The sequence below is a fragment of the Erpetoichthys calabaricus genome, chromosome 3 (assembly GCF_900747795.2).
Source record: "Erpetoichthys calabaricus chromosome 3, fErpCal1.3, whole genome shotgun sequence".
NCBI lineage: Eukaryota > Metazoa > Chordata > Cladistia > Polypteriformes > Polypteridae > Erpetoichthys > Erpetoichthys calabaricus.
Window position 1 is genome coordinate 302,113,581 of NC_041396.2, and position 20,111 is coordinate 302,133,691.

The 20,111-nt window shown below is 48.0% G+C and overlaps 1 protein-coding gene across 1 annotated transcript; it reads right to left on the reverse strand.

Moving 5' to 3' along the window:
• Positions 1-236: 236 nt before the first annotated feature.
• On the reverse strand, positions 237-18,205 carry slc39a5 (solute carrier family 39 member 5). The gene is made up of 11 exons (XM_028799073.2): positions 17,959-18,205; positions 14,796-15,070; positions 14,618-14,723; positions 11,500-11,680; positions 10,333-10,502; positions 6,287-6,427; positions 6,120-6,198; positions 5,910-6,041; positions 1,031-1,111; positions 760-950; positions 237-670 (listed from the first exon to the last, which is right to left on the reverse strand). The coding sequence occupies exons 1-11, from the start codon at positions 18,109-18,111 to the stop codon at positions 530-532; spliced, it is 1,650 nt and encodes a 549-aa protein (XP_028654906.1). The 5' UTR covers positions 18,112-18,205; the 3' UTR covers positions 237-529.
• Between the last annotated feature and the right edge of the window lie 1,906 nt (positions 18,206-20,111).

Sequence of the window (20,111 nt, forward strand, 5' to 3'; positions counted from 1 at the left end):
TATGTGGTATTTGTGCTACAAATTTCCTGAGTCTTTATGAAATCCTTAGTCTCCACTAGGGCTGTGCAGAGTAACCTAGTTTTTAAGATGATACACCACCAGCGTTTTCTCCATTTCAGTACCTGAAGTAAATGGTTTTCAAGGACCTCACGCTCTGTCGTTTATTAACATAATTGCAACTGCTGAAGCTGCCACTCTTCAACTAAATATACAGTACATGTTAAATGAAGGCCTCCACACTCTGCTGCTCCCGTTCTCTCTTATGTGGGTTTTTCTTGCCCGTTAACATCTTTTGGGGCTTAGGCTCGTCCCTTTATCCCCCAGGGTCAGTCTCTGTGCTCTCATCTGTCTGTGATGGGTGGTGGGGATGCTGCAGAGTCTGCTCACCTCTCTTGCTAATGGCCTGCATCCCCCCACACCAGTCCAGTAGGTGGCGTTTGGCTCCTGTGACATGTGACATTTCAAGTCTTGTGATACGGCAGCGGCAAGTTATTCAGGGTATCAGACTCTGCCAGCTGAGGGCACCACCTCACCAATTTAAGACCAGCTTCTCCTCAAAGAGCGCAATGAAGAGCATAATGGTGCCCCCACACAGCAGGCCCAGCAGCTGCAGCACGACATTCCAGTGCGTTCCCTTTGTGCTGAATTTTCCGTGAAGCATCTCCGGTGCCTGAAGTGACAATCGAGGAAGGAGGAGACACGTTAGTCAAGTGACTCAAAGACCCAGCATCAAGTGAGCAAGTGACACTCAGTACCTACCATGTTGACCAGAGCCACATAAAGAAATACACCAGCAGTGGCAGAAAAGACCCACAAGGTGAATCCGGAGGAGTGAGAAGCGATGAACACCCCAGCCAGCATGCCCACGAAGCTCAGCAGAGCTGAAACAAGATTGAAGAGCAGTGCCCGTCTCCATGAGAGGCCCGCATGCAGCAGCATTGCCAGGTCCCCTGCGATGTGAAGGATGGACATCATCATCATGTTGGAGTATAGCGATCGCAAAACAGAGGTGCTCTGCTGCAGGACTTACCGAGCTCGTGGGGGAGTTCATGACAAAACACGGCGATGGCGGTGCTCAGCCCTCCAGACACACTCAGAGAAAAAGCGGCTCCTGATGGAAACAAGATGAAGAATTGAGAAACACAGGGTTAAATGGAAAGCTACGCATGTCAAGGAGGATTCTGGGAGTAGGCCGCCATGGCAGTAAGCAGACCCCAAACAGATAGATACTTTATTAATCCAAAGGGGAAATTCACATACTCCAGCAGCAGCATATTGATAAAAAACAATATTAAATTACATACAAGGTGGTGCAACTCTGGACATGTAAATGTCAAAATCTCCACTTGCTGCAGAGACATCGAACTGTTGGCGTCCCTATTACTTGCCCAGAGAGTTTGGACACATCATTGTTGTTATTGTATACATCCCTTCTCACGCAGACGTGGAGATTGTGGGTGACATCATCCATTCCGCTGTTGCTAAACTACAAACGCAGGACCCCGAGGCGCTTGTGCTAATCGCTGGAGACTTTAACCATGTGACGCTGGACAAAATATTACCTGCCTTCTCCCAGTATGTGGATTGTAACACCCGGGGAAATAGGACTATTGACCTTCTGTATGCAAACGTTAAAGACGCATACAGCGCCACCCCGCTGCCTGCGTTTGGGAAAGCAGATAATAACCTGGTTCTGCTTCAGCCTCACTACAAACCAAGAGTGAGGGTCCTACCTACAATAACACGCTCATTCAGGAAGTGGTCCTCTGAGGCAAATAGGATGGACAAATCCCACAAGGTTGCCGTTTTGATCATCTGTGCTCTTTGGTGGATACGTCATTTGACCCTGGAATTGGAATTCAACATGATGCATCGTCCACCTTCAGAACCTAAACGGTCCAATAGGAAATAAGAATGAGGTAACGATCCAAGAAGAAAAAATGAGGAACGGAGCGGGGGGGGCGGAGCTTAGCGAACTGTCGAGATTCAAATCTAGCTCACATTTAAGATACGACTTTGATGGCAAAATTTTGAGCTTGGCCGTATTCTTCAGAATTTTGTCTCGACGGTTCAGCTTTATTCTTGACAGATAACTTTATTCTCAAGATTAAAATCAATATTAACTGTCAAGATAAAATTCAAAATTTTATCTCCAGAATAAAGTTGAACTTTTGAGAAAAAAATCAACTGTCGAGATTAAAATGCAGTCAACTCTCGTGACACCATTTTGATTTTAATTTAATCTCAGAATAAATAATAAATAAAAGATGAACTGACGAGATAAAAATGAAAATTGGATCTCAACAATAAAACCGCACTGTTGAGATTAAAATCAAAAGTTTATCTTGAGAATAAAGTTGGACTATTAAGACGAACAATAAAGAATAAAGTGAAAATGATGAGAATCAAATTGTATTTCGTGAATAACATTGAGATGTCAATTTCCGAGTTTCAGTACGATTCCTGCTGGGTTTCATCTCGTCGATTCCGTTACAGATGTTTTATTTTACTCCTCTGTGCTTTATTAGGAACTCTCTTTTTAGTTGCACAGTTGAGCGTTTTTCTCGTTTGTCTGTGTTTGTTCAACGCCATGTAAACGTTTTACGTCGAGACCCGATTGTGGTCAGATGCTGCATGCCAGCCAACCATGACGTGCCAGCACTGAGTTTCTTCTTGTTGCTCATCTGAGTTTGTCTTCTGCTGACAAATGACAAAGTGCGGTGAAGCCTAGGGGTGCGTACAGCCGTCCTAACCCGACGCAGACGGGCAGAGACACGAGTTTGCCACGCAGCGCACCTTTATTCCTGTATGAGGGCACTTTTCTCTGCTCCCCGCAGCACAGTCCAGTACAAAACCCTTTTTCTTCCTCTTCTCCTGGTAAGCTTCGTCCACCTCCTCCCAACTCTGAATGGAGTGAGGCAGCTCATCAGCGTTACCTGAAATTACTCCCAGCTATGGTGGAAGTTCACTGTAGCCTCTGCAGCGCCCCCTAGCAGCCCCCCACCAGACCCGAGCAGGGCTCTGCCAAACTCCAACTCCCAGCGTGCCCTGCGGGAATCTGTGGTGCCACAGCCACCCAGGAGGGCTGCCCTCTAGCGTGCCACAGAGAGGTAGTCTTTATACAGTATCTCACAAAAGTGAGTACACCCCTCACATTTTTGTAAATATTTTATGAAATCTTTTGAATGGACAACACTGAAGATATGACACTTTGACCCAATGTACAGTAGTCCGTGTACAACTTGTATGACAGTGTAAATGTGCGGTCCACTCAAAATAACTCAACACACAGCCATTAATGTCTAACAACAAAAGTGAGTGCACCCCTAATTGAAAAATGTCCAAATTGTGCTCAATTAGCCATTTTCCCTCCCCGGTGGGTGTCATGTGACTCGTTCGTGTTACCAGGTCTCAGGTGTGTTAAATTTGGTGTTCTTGCTCTCACACTCTCTCATACTGGTCACTGGAAGCTCAACATGGCACCTCAAGGCAAAGAACTCTGAGGATCTGACAAAAAGAATTGCTGCTCTACATAAAGATGGCCTCGGCTATAAGAAGATTGGCAACACCCCGAAACTGAGCTGCAGCACGGTGGCCAAGACCATACAGCGACAGGTCCCACTCAGAACAGGCCTTGGTATGGTCGACCAAAGAAGTTGAGTACAGTAATCCCTCGCTACTTCGCGGTTCACTTTTCACGGATTCACGACTTTGCGGATTTTATATGTAAGCATATCTAAATACATAACGCGGATTTTTCGCTGCTTCGCGGGTTTCTGCGGACAATGGGTCTTTTTACTTGCTTCCTCAGTTGGTTTGCCCAGTTGATTTCATACAAGAGATGCTATTGGCGGATGGCTGAGAAGCTACCCAATCAGAGCACGCAGTTAAGTTCCTGTCTGCTGCTGATTGGCTCAGCGACGGAGTGCTGCATTAACCAGGAAGTCTCATCTCACTCATTCAGCATTAACGTGCCCAAGCGCCAACAGAAGATGCAAATGATTGCAGAAAAGGTAAAAGTTTTGGATATGTTGAAGGAAGGGAACAGCTGCACCGCTGCAGGACACCATTACAGCATAAATGAGTCCACGATTCTTTTTATTTAAAAAGGAGGAAAAGCATATAAGATCTACGGCCGCAGTGTCCTTTAACCAGGGCGCAAAACGAGTTGCAAGTGGACGTGATAAGGCAGTAGTCTGGATGGAATCTGCTTTGGGAATCTTTGCAACAAGGTCGACGACGTCATGACCGCCTACAAGCTGCTACGTGTACTTCGCTATACAGTAAGTGTAAACTTATCTACCGATTTCATATTGCTTAGCAGTTGTCCCTGTTATTAATAGAGTAAAGGATGGGTTGTAAACAATACAGGGAGGGTTTAAAAACGTCCAAATACACGTTAAATAATTAAATAAATATGGTGTCCCTACTTTGCGGAAATTCAGTTATCGCGGTCGGCCTTGGAACCTATCTCCCACGATAAGTGAGGGATTACTGTACACGTGCTGAGCGTCATATCCAGAGGTTGTCTTTTGAAAATAGACGTACGAGTGCTGCCAGCATTGCCGCAGAGGGAGGTCAGCCTGTCAGTGCTCAGACCATACACCCCCCCGCACACTTCATCAAACTGGTCTGCATGGGTGTCGTCCCAGAAGGAAGCCTCCTCTAAAGATGATGCACAAGAAAGCCATCAAACAGTTTGCTGAAGACAAGCAGACTAAGGACATGGATTACTGGAACCATGTGCTGTGGTCTGATGAGACCAAGATAAACTTATTGGGTTCAGATGGTGTCAAGCGTGTGTGAGGAGTACAAAGACAAGTGTGTCTCGGCTACGGTCAAGCATGGTTTGGGGCTGCATGAGTGCTGCTGGCAAAGGGGAGCTACAGTTCATTGAGGGAACCATGAATGCCAACATGTACTGTGACATACTGAAGTAGAGCATGATCACCTCCCTTCAGAAGCTGAACATAATAACAACCCCAAACACACCTCCAAGATGACCACTGCCTTGTTAAAGAAACTGAGGGTGAAGGTGCTGGACTGGCCAAGCAGGTCTCCAGACCTAAACCCTATTGAGCCTCTGTGGGGAAGGTGGAGGAGCGCAAGGTCTCTAACATCCACCAGCTCCGTGATGGCGTCATGGAGGAGTGGAAACCTGTGAAGCTCGTGTGAACTCCATGCCCAAGAGAGTTAAGGCAGTGCTGGAAAATAATGGTGGCCACCCAAAATATTGACACTTTGGGCACAATCTGGACAGTTTTCACTTAGGGGTGTCCTCACTTTTGTTGTTAGACATTATTGGCTGTGTGTTGAGTTATTTTGAGGGGACCGCACATTCACACTGTGATACAAGCTGTACACGGACTACTGTACATTGGATCAAAGTGTCATATCTTCAGTGTTGTCCCATGAAAAGATATAATAAAATATTTACAAAAATGTGTGGGGTGTACTCACTTTTGTGAGATACTGTAAATTCACTCTCCCCCATTCCTCCCATCCATCTGGCATCCCGGCCGGGTAATGGCCGCCTGTCACAGTGCGATGCCCGAGTCTGTTCCCAGTACAAAGCCTGTCGGGTAGGCCCGTACGCGGCCCGAGCTTTATGATGTTCTCTCAACAGGGGACAGTTTGTTGGCCGCTTCCCTAAATGCCAACACTTGACCAGCTGTGATGCTGTAAGCCAAATGCTGGTCACCCCGTAGTCATGTCAGACCATGAGTGGTCCTCGAGGACTCTACAGGAATGAAGAGCCAGTCATCTTTGTTCCTCTTACACCCTTCTGTCACCCCCATTTCTCTCACACACCCAAGTCTAAGCACTGGCACCCCATCCAGGCTGGTTTCCTGGCTAAACTGGTCACATCTCTGACCCTAAAAGTGGATGGACCCCCTAATAGCTCTCACCTATGGCCAGCCCGTCCGTCAGGTTGTGCACTCCATCACCGACCATCACCATCCATGCCAGGCTGACCATGCTGCTGCCATGTGAGTGGCCGTGGGTGCCGTCACCCCAGGTACCGCTGCCTGTACGTGGACCTACAAAGGAAGTGGACACCAAGTCTGTAAACTTCAGAACGGTCAGCAGGACGTGCGGCTAGCAGCCAGAGAACTCACCCGGTGAGCCACGGCTCTCCATCAGCTCCAGCCCCTCCGGTGGTCCTGGGGAATGACCCTGCTCCTGTGCCGGGGGCCCCTGTGAAGAATGAAGTGAAAACATCTCTCTGTGCCTTTCAGCCCACCAGAAGCTGGCCGCCGAGGAGAGACCACACGAGGACGCTTACTGGGCGCTGCCTGCAGCTCCGAATCAGCCCCATCAGGCACTCGATGGCAAAAAGGATGTAGATGCCCGCCAGCACGCACAGTCCCTTTAGCACAGAGTCCTCGAGGTCCAAGTCGCCACCACTGTGTCCTCCTGCTTGGGCCTTCATTTGGGAAGAGAAATGAATTTCACTTTATATAGCACCTTGTTCTTAGAGCGTTAAAGTAAAATAAACATTCAATATAAAGGACCTGTTCAGATTGGCTAACACGTCAATGGTGGGCTTAAAGGTTCAGCTTTGTACTGTCTTATATAGCGCCTTTCCATTACAATTTACACCACATTACTGCTGTCATTTGTTCCTTAATTTCTTCAGCTGGAACACAAAAAGGGAATAACAAGCAACACATGGAGTCAGTAATGGCAGTCCTAGGCCGCGGATGGGGGGGGGGCTTCGGGGGACCGACCCTCTCCTAAATTCAGCCTGGGGGCCTGAGTGTGCAGCTTGACTCTTCATTTTATATAGCGCCTTTCCAGTACGAACGACACCATTTCATGGCTATAACTGGTTTCTTGGTCTCTTTGGCTGGAACACAACACAATGGGGGGGGGGGGGGGGGGGGGTTGGCATTAAGCCCACAGATTTGTACTTTATTATATGAAAAAGTCTGGGAGCCTCTCTTAATTCTTTGGATTTTTGTTTCTTGTTGGCTGAACTTCCTTTTAATATCTGACATGCCTTATGGACACAGTAGGATTTCAGCAGTGACATGAAGTTTATTGGATTAACAGAAAATATGCATCATCATAAAATTAGACAGGTGCATAAATGTGGGCACCTCAACAGAGATATGACATCAATACTTAGTTGAGCCTCCTTTTGCTAATCTAACAGCCTCTAGATGCTGTCCTCCTATAGCCTCTGATGAGTGTCTGGATTCTGGATGGAGGTATTTCTGACCATTCTTCATACAAAATCTCTCCAGTTCAGTTCAATGTGATGGACAGCCTGCTTCAAATCATCCCACAGATTTTCGATGATATTCAAGTCAGTGGACTGTGACGGCCATTCCAGAACATTGTACTTCTCCCTCTGCATGAATGCCTTTGTAGATTTCCAACTGTGTTTTGGGTCATTGTCTTGTTGGAATATCCAACCCCTGCGTAACTTCAACTTTGTGACTGACGCTTGAACATTATCCTGAAGAATTTGTTGATATTGGGTTGAATTCATCAGACCCTCGACTTTAACAAGGGCCCCACTCCCTGAACTAGCCACACAGACCCACAGCATGATGGGACCTCCACCAAATTTGACAGTAGGTAGCAGGTGTTTTTCTTGGAATGCGGTGTTCTTCTTCTGCCATGCAAAGTGCTTTTTGTTCTGACCAAATAACTCCATTTGTGTCTCATCAGTCCAAAGCACTTTGTTCCCAAATGAGTCTGTCTTGTCTAAATGAGCATTGGCATACAACAAGCGACTCTGTTTGTGGTGTGAGTGCAGAAAGGGCTTTTTTCTCATCACTCTGCCATACAGATGTTTGAATTGTAGAACGATGTACAGATACACCATCTGCAGCAAGATGCTCTTGCAGGTCTTTGGAGGTGATCTGTGGGTTGTCTGTCACCATTCTCACAATCCTGCTCATATGCCGCTCCTGTATTTTTCTTGGCCTGCCAGACCTGCTGGTTTAACAGCAACTGTGCCTGTGGCCTTCCATTTCCTGATTCCATTCCTTACAGTTACAGAAACTGACAGTTTAAACCTCTGAGATGACTTTTTGTAGCCTTCACCTAAACCAGGAGACTCAACAATCTTTGTTTTCAGATCTTTGGAGAGTTGCTTTGAGGATCCCATGCTGTCACTCTTCAGAGGAGAGTCAAAGGGAAGCACAACTTGTGATTGACCACCTTAAATACCTTTATATCTCATGATGGGACACACCGGTCTATGAAGGCTTAATGAGCTCATCACACCAAGTAATCAGCACTGAGCAGTGACAGGCATTCAAATCAGCACAATGACAAGGGGACCCACATTTTTGCACAGCCAGTTTTTCACATTTGATTTAATTTCATACAACTAAATACTGCGTCACTAAAAATCTTTGTCCGGAAAAACACCGCAGTACTCGGATGTTCCTAGGAAATGAAAGACAGACCACTGTTATCTTTATTGTTGAAAGAAGAGTCAATTACTGCGGTGGGTTGGCACCCTGCCCAGGATTGATTCCTGCCTTGTGCCCTGTGTTGCCTGGGATTGGCTCCAGCAGACCCCTGTCTTCAGATTCAGCAGGTTGGAAAATGGATGGAGAGTCCATTATTATGCAAGCTGAGAGGGGTTCACAAACTTTTTCATATGACAGTATATATTATTTATATAATATAGCGCCTTTCCATTAAAAGTAATGCAACTTATGTTGTGATTTCTGCATCCAGAGCACGAAGAGATTAAGTGAGAGTCGGGAGTGGACACTGAACTGGCACCCTTGTGCCACTAGGTGCCGCCATTACTTGAGTTTAGATTGCTCAATATGTCAGTGGTGGGACTGAATATTCAAATTCACACTTCATTGTATATAGCGCCTTTCCATTACAAATAATATAAACTTACAGCCGTTGTTTTAATTTTTTTTTTTTTTATTTCTTCACAGTTGCAGCAGCACAAAGAGATTTAAAAATCTACACAGCGAGTCGGTAGTGGAACCCGAACTGGCAACCGTGAGCCACTATGGGGGGGTCCCATTTCCTGTGTTTAGATTACACAATATGTGAGTGGTGGGACTGAACGCGCAGCGTCACACTTCATCGTATATAGCGCCATTCCATTATGAATAACCCCGCCTTACAAATGCATTTTGTTTTTGTTTTTTTAGACCCCTTCAGCTGCAGCACAGCACAATAAAAGACGTGTTCAGGTGGGGATGGAACCTGCAGCTTTGTACTTTGTGTTATATAGCGCCTCTCCATAATCAATAGCAGAAATATACACTTGCATGGTTCTTCTTGAATTCTTACCTGGAGCACAAAGACATGAAGTGACAATCTGTGGTGGACACTGAACTGGCACCCTTGTGCCACTAGGGTCCGTGTTCAGAGCGTGCAGTTCAGCAGTGGTGGCACCTCTCTGTTTCTTTTATATAGCGCCTTTTCATTACTGATAAACTGTTGTTTGTTTCTTGATGTCTTCAGCTGCAGCACAAAGAGATCAAGCTGGCCGCCCATCAGGTCAGTAGTGGATGTTGTATTGACCACTAGGGGGCGCCATTTCCTGTCTTTAGACTGCACAACGCGTCAAGAGGTGGGAGTGAACCTTTATTTCATGTAGCGCCTTTCCACTATAACTCATACCCATTTATGGCTGTGTGTTCAGATTGCGCAATCTGTCAGTGGTGGGGCTAAACCTAAAATTTCATACTTTTATTCTATAAAGCGCCTTTCCACGTTTAACGATACCACCTTACAGCTGTAATTTCTTTCTTGGGGTCTTCCGGCTCAGGGTGTTTAATCCGTCAGTGCTGGACTGAAGGTACAACTTGGCACTTTGTTTATAGCGCCTTTCACCTGTAAATTCTTTCCTGTTCTCATCCGCTGTGGTGCCACACAGTAAAGGACGTGTTCAGATTCTGCAGTATGTCGGCTTTGGACTTTGGTGTTTTTGGTAATGGAAAGGCGCTATATGAAACAATTGAAATTAAGCTAGCAAGTCACTCAGAGAGTCTGCAGTGGATGTTGAAGTGACAACCGTGTGCCACCAGGGGGCCCCCCCAAGTCCTGTGTTTGGTTTGCACAGGTGGGATTGAACCTGCAGCTTTGTACTTTATAGCGCCTTTCCATTAGAAATAACATCAACTTACAGCTGGCAATTATTTCAAAAATCAAAGACCTGTGCAGACTGCGCAATATGTCAGTGGTGGGACTGAGCCTACAACTTCAGTTTATATTGCGCCTTTCCACTACCAGTAACCCCAATCCACAGAGAGCCAGTCGGGGGTCCCGTTTCCTCTCTGAGGGGCGACTCACTTCACAGGCTCTCAGCATTACAAATGACAAAAGAAAGAGACTCACGTGAGGCAGGAGGTGCAGCAGGGCGTCCCCACAGAGCGTCCCCACCGCCAGCGCCACCAGGAAGGCCAGCAGCGTCTCCAGAATGCGTCGCCTCAGGAGCGGCACCAGGACGATGGCCAGCAGGGGCGGCACGCTGATCACGGTGACGGCCAGGCTGCCCCAAGTCAAGGCTGTGGGAAGAGGGCACGGGCTGTTTAAAACTGGAGGTGGGCAGCATCCACGGTGGGATTAAACATGCATCGGTTAGAATAATGGGTCGACATGTTAGTGGGGGCTTCACAGCTGTGCCATCAATGCCACTCGGCTGTCTGTTCAGGAATGTAAGAAGTACGTAAGAGTAATGGGATGGCACCATCTGGAGGAACACCTAAAAATAACGAGAGGGTACGTTCTGAAGGACCACCCAAGACTAAGGAGACAACACAATCTACAGGCCCACCTAGAAATAACAAGATGGTGCCGTCAGAAGGACCACCAAAGAATAAGGAAATGGTACCATCTGCAGGTTCACCTAAAACTCAATGAGATAGGAGGTCCTCAGATGGTACTAAGTGTAAGGCAAAAGACAATCTGTTGGTATTTTTAGGTGGGCCAGCAGATTGTACCATCTTCTTACTTGGATGGGCCTGTAGATGGCACTGTCTCACCTAAAACTAATGAGATAGATGGTCCTCAGATGGTACTAAGTGTAAGGCCCACCTAAAAATATCAAGAGGGTGCCATCTGCAAGCCCACCTAAAAATAATGAGACAGTGCCATCTACAGGCCCACCTAGAAATAACAAACTGGTACCGTCAGAAGGACCACCCAAGAGTAAGGAGATGGTACCAACTGCAGGGGCACCAAAAAATAATGAGATAGTGCCATCTGCAGGCCCACCCAAGAGTAAGAAGATGGCACCATCTGCAGGCCCACCTAAAAATAATGAGACAGTGCCATCTGCAGGCCCACCTAAAAATAACAAGAGGGTACCATCTGCAGGGGCACCTAAAAATAATAAGACAGTGCCATCTACAGGCCCACCCAAGAGTAAGAAGATGGTACAATCTGCAGGCCCACCTAGAAATAACAAGAGGGTGCCATCTGAAGGACAATCCGAGAGTAAGGAGATGATGCCATCTGCAGGTTCACCTAAAAATAACGAGAGGGTACCATCTGGATGCCTACCTATGAGTAACGAGGCAGCGCCATCTGCTGGCCGGCTCTTCACCTCGTCATTATGGCGGATGCAGACGCGGCTGTCAATCTGGTACAGGAGGGCGGGACATAGGAAGGTGAACTCGCCCGGGGTGATGGCATTCTCCTCGCCCAAGCCAAAGTTCTCCAGGAGCTGAGACACATTGAGACACTGGAAGAAGAAAAGATGAATAGAAAAATAAAAAACATAAATGGAGAAGCAGGGGAGGCACTGTAGAGAGGTGGGGGGCTGCTTACTCAGCATTATCAAGACGTAATCCATGAAATAAAAATAGACATTTTACACTCTGCTAATGTGTTAATATATATATGTAGTGCCTTTCAGCTCAGTCATACACTTGAGTGCTCCACCCATCCACCTGTCCATCTCAGGAGAGCAGGAGCCAATCACCTGTAGTAGGCGGGGCCAAACCCTGAGTCATTAACATTGGGCGGTTTCTGTTGCTCAGACTGCTGCCCTTACAGTCTTAAATCCCCACCGTGTGGCCACTAGGTGGCACTGCATGCCTGGACAGCACCCAGCGAGGCTGCATTAAGGTGAGCCCCCTGTGCACCCGGGCATGAGCAGAGGAGACACGGGTGCAAATGGATTTACACTCTAAACACCCAAAGGGTTAATTATGGGATGCTCACTGAAATGGGAAAAATCACTTTGGAAACAACTGCAAAGCGACTGGACAGCTGGGCTCAAACTACAGTTGGGTGGGCTGTTGGGGGCTCTGCTGACTCCCATTGACACTAAGTGAGTGTCTGGCCCCCTAAACCTCATCACGTGCTACTGTTGTGTTCAATTCAATTCACTTTATTTTATATAGCGCCCTTCACTGACTCAGAGCACTGGCCCAAGTTAACAGGTGGCCCCCTAGTGGCCGTGTCAGTGAATTGTATGCCACAAGATGAATGATTTTCTAGATAACCTCTGAAAAAAATTAAAATTGCACATTCAATACAAAAAAGTGCATAAATAAAAAATATGTAATTGATACCTAAATGCAAAATACAAAAAAATACACCAAAGAATGTAATCAGTGCATGAATACATAATACTGCGCAGTACTTCAGCATCACTATAAAAGGCGCTATACTGTACTGTATATAATGAAGATCGCCTCTCTGTGTGTTCTTTACTGCTTGTGCTCCAAACAACTGAAGTTCCATCACATGGAGTTGACTTCAGACTGGCACTCTGATTATAAAAAGGCGCTATATACAGGGAGGAGGAGCTGCCTCCAGTGGTGTCTCAGTGCCACGCCCCCTGCTGATCATTTGTTAAAGGTGCTATATGAGGTGAGGTGGGTGTGTGCTGGAGACAAGGCCTATTAAAATTGGGGCGGAGCTTTAAGCAGTCACTGTCTGAGAGGGCGGAGTCTCATGTCGCTAGATGAGGTGTCAGTAATTAAGGAGAGAAGCGTCAGGAAGCTGGCACAGAGACCGGGGGGGGCGCTTGGCTTGAGCTCCCCGCCTGCTCTGTTCTCGTGATCTCAGTGACCAGATTCAGCCCCAGTGGACCGGTCTCCATCTTTGGGTTTGCATGACTGTTTTAATCATCGAGGGTCACAGCCCCACCACCCCAGCTGGGGTTCAACCTGAACTCCGTCACAGACACAGCACCAGGAGTCAACAGTGGCCTTCAGATTGCCTCTCCTACTCATAACATGAACAGAAGACTTGGACACCTAAATCATTCCTATTTATGGCACCTTTCACAGGTGCATGTCACCATGGACGTGTCTTAAGAGAACAAACTCTAAGTAGGCAGATCAAGTTGCTCCCTCCCTGCCATCCCACACACACCTGAAAATGCCCAATTGGCACCATGCGACCCCCCCCACCCAAGTCGGTTTTATTTACACCGCCTTTCACATGTCACCACGGTTACCCTTTATAAAGCTCTCTGATTAGGCAGCTCCCTCTAGTGGCTCATACTTTACATGACACCTCACCGATGTTTGGCAGCCCATGCCCACATCCTAAAAGCCCCTCAGACTCGTATACTTATACAAACGGTTGGCCGTTGGGTGGTTCAGGGTATGCAGCTATTTGGCTTCATTGAAGTGACCTCAGTATTTTGTATTTATGGTGCCTTTCACAAATGAAACAGTCACCATGGACACTTCACGCTCAGGGTGCTCCCTCTAGTGGCTTACAGTGGTAATGAAGCATCCTTCCATTCCCACCCATTCAAACAAATGCAGCATAGGATCCAAGACAACCCCTCGAGTTATTTTTATTTATGGCGCCTTTCATGCTTTTTATTTTTTTTTTATTTCTTGAACGTATCTGTGCCCTTTATGAAGCCCTCATTAAGCAGGTCACTGAGCTCCCTCTAGTGGCTTACAGTGGCAGTAAAGCTTCTCACCATCACACCGATCCAAAAATGCCAGGCGGGTCACCAGCCAAGTCACCTCCTCGAGGTATTTTTATTTATGGCGCCTTTCACAAGGACGTGGCTGCTTTTTATTTTTATTTATTTATATATTTTTGTTATTTCTCAAGAATGCTGTGCCCTTCACAAAGTCCTCATTAAGCAGGTCACTGGGCTCCCTCTAGTGGCTCACACCTTACATGACACCTCAGTGATGAGCCCATACCCACATCCTGTAAGCCCCTCAGACTCACGTTTACTGCTCAGATGGCTGGTCTTTGGGTGGTTCAAGTTTGTAGCCATGTGATGCCGACCTTTATCGAGGTGACCTCAGTAATTTTTATTTATGGCGCCTTTCACTAGAGAGGGTGCCACCGTGGACACTTCCTGAGCATGAGGGCCAAAGTGCTCCCTCTAGTGGCTTACAGTGGCAGTAAAGCACATCACCATCACACCTATCCAAAAATGAAGGGTGGGTCACCAGCCAAGTCGCCTCCTCGAGGTATTTTTATTTATGGCGCCTTTCACAAAAACAATTTCCGATTTTTATTTTTATTTATTTATTTATTAATTTATTTTGTTACTTCTCCAGAATGCTGTGCCCTTTATAAAGCCCTCTGCTTCAGCAGGTTGTGGAGCTCCCTCTAGTGGCTCAAACCTTACATGACACCTCAGTGATGTTGAATCACCCATGCCCCCATCCTAAAAGCCCCCCAGACTCACGTTTTCGTGCAGATGGTTCACCAGTGGATGGCTCAGGCGCGGACCTTCACTGAGGTGACCTGCAGCACGGCCCCTCACCTGGTGTGGATCCATGGTGGGCTTCTCTCTGAAAAGATACAGGAGCAGCGTTAGGCCTACAGAGCCCAAAACAGAGCTCTTCAGACCTCCCTTACCATACCTGTCTAGACCGGGGGCAGGAGTGCTGCCCCTCAAGGTGGGCTCTTTGACCATCTGCTTCTTGTGCTCCTCGGCTGGATGTGAGTGGCTGTGCTTGCCCTCCTGCAGCTCCAGGGCATCCAGGTGGGACACGTGGTCATGGCCGACGCTCTCATGGTGAATCTCCAGGACATTCACGGCCCCCAGACCCAAACTGGCCAGCAGGCGGTGCAGACCCTCAAAGGACAATGTGCCATTGTTGCCATACTGTAGGAAGAGCTGGTGCAGGTAGTAGCCCTGCAAGAGAGGTGACCTGTCAGTCAGACTTTGTGTCATATAGCGACTTTCAGCACAAGAAAGGACTCAAAGTATCCCCTTGAACCACCTAGAGATGGGTGAGGGCCCCTCAAGAAGCCTGAGACGTGCTGTTGATATAGCGCCTTTCAGACTATTATACTACATGACAATGCTTTACATGTGCTGTTTGATTATCACGAGGCAGGTGTGTGAAGTGACAGGTGACCTCGTACCGTGTGAGCGTTAGTGGCCCTTCACATGTTGCACCTTACATCACATATCCTTTAGCTAAAGAACACTTTGAGGTATATAGCGCCTTTACTAGCCACTGCTATTCCAGTTACCTGCAATCAAAGTTAGACCGTGATGAAGTCGCCCCCTGCAGGCGACACAGTGCTGCACTGGGAGAAAATGGAAGGACAGAAGAAGAAAGTGGAAAGTGCGGCGAATTCACGTGTAGTAAAATAAAACTGGCAGAACGTGAAGACTCGTAAGGCGCTATATATGACACGAATGCATTTATAACTGTGGAAAAAGGCAACAGCCAAATGCAAATATTAAATCACTGGGAGAAGATGAAGACCGGTAAGGCGCTATACAGTTTAGAAATGCAGTTATTAAATTGATGACTGTTTATCGCACTCTCTACTGTGATATTTTCAAATCAACTCTTGACAACACTGAACATAATAAACACTTTTATTAAATTACTTTGAGAATGTGATGATTATTACAGATGGTGTCGTATGCTTGATATGAGCTCATTGTCAGAAAATGAAGACCGTTATCAGCCGGACGTTCAGCACATGCAGTTTTATTAAATAATGTCATGACTGTTAATGGCACTGCGACTAAACCCGTCTTCAATATCACATGACACACACATTGTCACACACCCAGGGTGGCTGCCTCCCTTGGGGGTGGGTATGGGGGGGTTGGGGGGGGTTTGAGGTTCTGCTGCGGCTGCCCTGCTCTCCTGTTCCACCCTCGGTCAGGAAGTAACCAGAAGTCTCTGGAAGTCATGTGGTGTCTCCTCAAGCTCCGCCTCCTCCGGTCCGCTGACCACAAAGTCCCAGCAGCTCGTAGATGTGTGCCATCGGTGGAAGTTACAATTTCTGGGGGACACTAAGTTGAGTGAGAGAATATGGCATTGAGAACATTCTGACACACTCTCTGTACCAGGTGGTGGCAGTAACGCACCAAAATGGTGTTTGCCAACTGAGAGTCCTCGACCACCAGGGTGTCACTTCAGTGCCATTAGGGTGTCATCAATACGTGATTAGGTTGTCACTTCAGTGTCATCAATGTTTCATTAGGGTGTCATCCCGGTATCAACAGGGTGACACTTTGGTGTCATTAGGGTGTCACTTCAGTGCCATTAAGGGTGTCACTGCAGTGTCATCAGGGTGCCATTATGATGTCATTAGGGCATCATCAGGGTATCACTTCAGTGTCATTAGAGCATCATTAGGGTGTCACATCAGTGCCATTAGTGTCATTGGGGTGTTGCTTCACTGCCCTTAGGACTACATTAGGGTGTCACTCAGTGTCATCAGGTGTACCTTGAGTGTCATTAGGGTGCCACTAATGATGTCATTAGGCCATTACTTCAGTGTCATCATGGAGTCACTATGTGTCATTAGGTTGTCACTTCACTGCCATTAGAGTGTCACTGTGTTGTCACCCCAGTTTGATTAGGTGGTTATCATGATTAGGGTGTCACTTCAGTATCATAATGTTGTCATTACAGCAGGGTGTCACTTTAGTGTCACCAGGACATCATTAGGGTGTCACTTTTGTGTCATTTAACCTCCAGATTTTTCTCAGGACACAGACAAGCCATGCCCGGTGACATTTCTGCTGCCTTTATGAAATGGCCCAGACACGCAGTGATTAGTTATTCGAGAACATTTGTGAGCCGTGAGCCGCGTGTCCGTTCAGTCAACAGAGCTCTTACGTCACGTGATGACTTCCGCCCGTTTGCATGACGTCACACGGTGAGTGACGACTGTCGGCCGCGCCGTAAGCTCCCGAGGTTTCAGCGCTGTGGTAAGGGGGATTATTCTTAATGCGACCACCCCGACTCGCTTCATGTTTGTGGAGCTCCGCTAACAGCCTGCCGTCAGGCGAGTCGGGGGGGTCGCATTCTGATTATTTTAAAACACGACGAGTGTTCGTGGAATTGTCCAATCAATGCGGAGTTCTTCAGTAGCGCTGCCGACTTTCATGACACCGCTTCGCCAGCACGGTGACTGTTCACGGCGCTATATAATGAAAAACCGTCACGCGCCGCTGTGATCGCACAACACGAGCCGCCTTGGACTCGCTGGCCTTTCCACGATCTGATTTATTAGCTGCTGATCGTCCGATAAATCCATTTATGAACTGCCTGCCCGTTCAAAGGCCACCACGCGGCAGTTCGCTGCTTTGTCCTCCGAGGCGCCGCGGACTTTGCTCCCGCCATTCTGGTGCTTTGTATTTCTGAACCTCCTCCTGCCATTTTCCTTGCTTGCCCGCTCCATTGAGAATGAATATAGCGCCTTTCAGAGGCGGGCCAGGCTGCGCGACATTGTGTTTGACACTCAAGTGAGGGTCTCAACGCCTCGTCCACCTTCTCGGTTTCTTGTTCACCTGAGACCCCCACTTGGTGAGCAGGCGCTGTATGCACCCTGACCCACAGTGCTGGCGGTCCTGCGTGAGCCGCGTGTCTAAAATCCTCCTCGTAGACGCAGGGTGGGGTTTAAAGTTCATCCTGTCAGCCCCCCCCCCCCCCCCCCCCCCCCAAATCAGCGTGCACAATGGTGAGTCGAGCCTTGCCGAGAAAAAAAAAAAAAAACACCGCAGGGTCAACCCCCCCCCCAAACCAGATTAAGACCCTAAAAGTGTACCTGCTCCTGCAGCGCCTCCTCCAGGTCACCCCTCGACGTTTCAGGTGCTTGACTGCCCACACTGTTGGTCTCCGGACCGGTGACCCCTGTGGACCCCCAGATCTTCAGGTGCAGCAGCAGGGCAATAAGCCAAACTCCAGGGTGGACCTCCATGGCCGCGGCAGGGCTCAGTAAGGTGTGGTGGTCCGTCAGCCGAGTTCCATGCACACCACCATCACGTCGGCAGGTTTCACAGGTAATGAGCCTGAGGCCTGCAGGAGAGCCTGGTGATAAGAGTCGAGGGGCGGGGCAGTGTGGGGGGGTCAAGGGTCACTGACACCTAGGCAGGTGAGGGTGGGGGTTGGGGGGGGAGAAAGACCGCCCTGACCTGCTCCGTGGAATTCCACCCCATCCTGATTGACCTCCTTCCCCAGAGCCACTCAGCCTGCATGACACGCATGTCGGGGACATCTGGGAGTTTGCAACTGGGCTCCACTATGAAAGGCGCTATATAAAAGATGAAGAGAATGACAAACCCAGGGGGTCTCCATTCCCTACCACTAGAAGCTTCGTCCCTGAAGGAGAAATTTATGGAGTGGAAATATCTGCTGTGGAAATAAATGAAAAGCAAACGGCCATCACTGAGGAAACCCCCCCCCCCCCCCGTCACCACTATATAGTGCCTTTCAAAGTGCTTGACAGTATAGACAAGCAAGCCTCATCAGCACTATGGTGAAGCACTTCACAAATAAAGACGTTTGACTTCATATAGCGCCTTGACTAGCAAGGACCGTGATGACAGAAGAACCTTCACAATGACCTCCCAGAAAACATTTAAAGAGCAGATGTCCTCCCACCAGCAGTCTTGGAAAACACAGGCGGGTACTCACCCTGGACTGGACCACCTAAAGGGGCAGTCGCCCCCACAGTCACCTCCACCTGGCATCTTCAGATTGGACTGCTGTGGGAGTGCCACCCGGCCAGCCAGACTTCAAGTGAGGGTCCCAAAAGCAGCACAGGGGTGCAGCCACCGTCGTGTGAAAAAAAAAGTGCACCCCATGAGGTGCACCATACTGGGACCAGTAAGCAGAATCTACAGGTAAAGGTGATAAAATACAACAAATATCCAGATGTCTGGTGAATCACTGAAATAAAGATAAGAACAAATGTAATGTGTGCAAAAGTAAGTGCACCCCACCATTTGCGTCATGTCACGTCATTTTTAAATCCACTCAATCCAGTCCAGGGTCACGGAGGGTACCGGAGTCTATCCCAGTTGGCATTGGGCACAAGGCAGGAACAAACCCTGCACAGGGCACCAGTCCACTGCAGGGCAAACACACACACACACACCAGGGCCAATTCACCTAATCTGCATGTCGTTGGACAGTTGGGGGAATCTCACACAGATATGGTGAGAACATGCAAACTCCACACAAGCAGCACCTGTGATGCAAACCCATGTCTCCAGCAGCTCAACCATTGTGCCACTGTGCCATCAATCCCCCTGACTCAGATATCCCAAATTAGAATCAGGAGCAAATGATTAGAACCTCATGAGAGAGAAGACCCCATCTGACCCTGTCCTCTTATTTAAACAAACTGTGCCGAGATGGACAGGTGGCCTTCAGAAAGAAGATTCTGCATCGATCAGCCACACCATTAAAACCAGTGGCAAGTGAAATCAAGACCACTGATTATCTCGTCACAATGGCACCTGTTGTGGGGTGGCACACATTAGGCAGCAAGTGAACTGCCAGTTCTTGAAGGTCTGGTGTTGGAAACAAGAAAAATGGGCCAGCGTGAGGATTTGAGCGACTTTGACAAGGGCCACATTGTGATGGCCAGACGACTGGGTCAGAGCACCTCCAAAGTAGCAGGTCTTGTGGGGTATGCAGTGGTCCATACCCAACTGGGTCATGAGCGCCCAAGGCTCCTTGGGGCACGTGGGGGGGCAAATGCTGACCCATCTGGTCCAATCCCACAGAAGAGCTACTGGAGCACAACCCTCTGAAAAAAGGTCATGCTGGCCACGAGAGGTGAAAGACGTCCAAAGACACATCACGCAGACCAGTCAGAGTGCCACCACCAAAAGTGCGTATGATGGGCATAGGAGCGTCAGAACTGGCCCATGGAGCAATGGTAGAAAGTGGCCTGGTCTGATGAATCACATT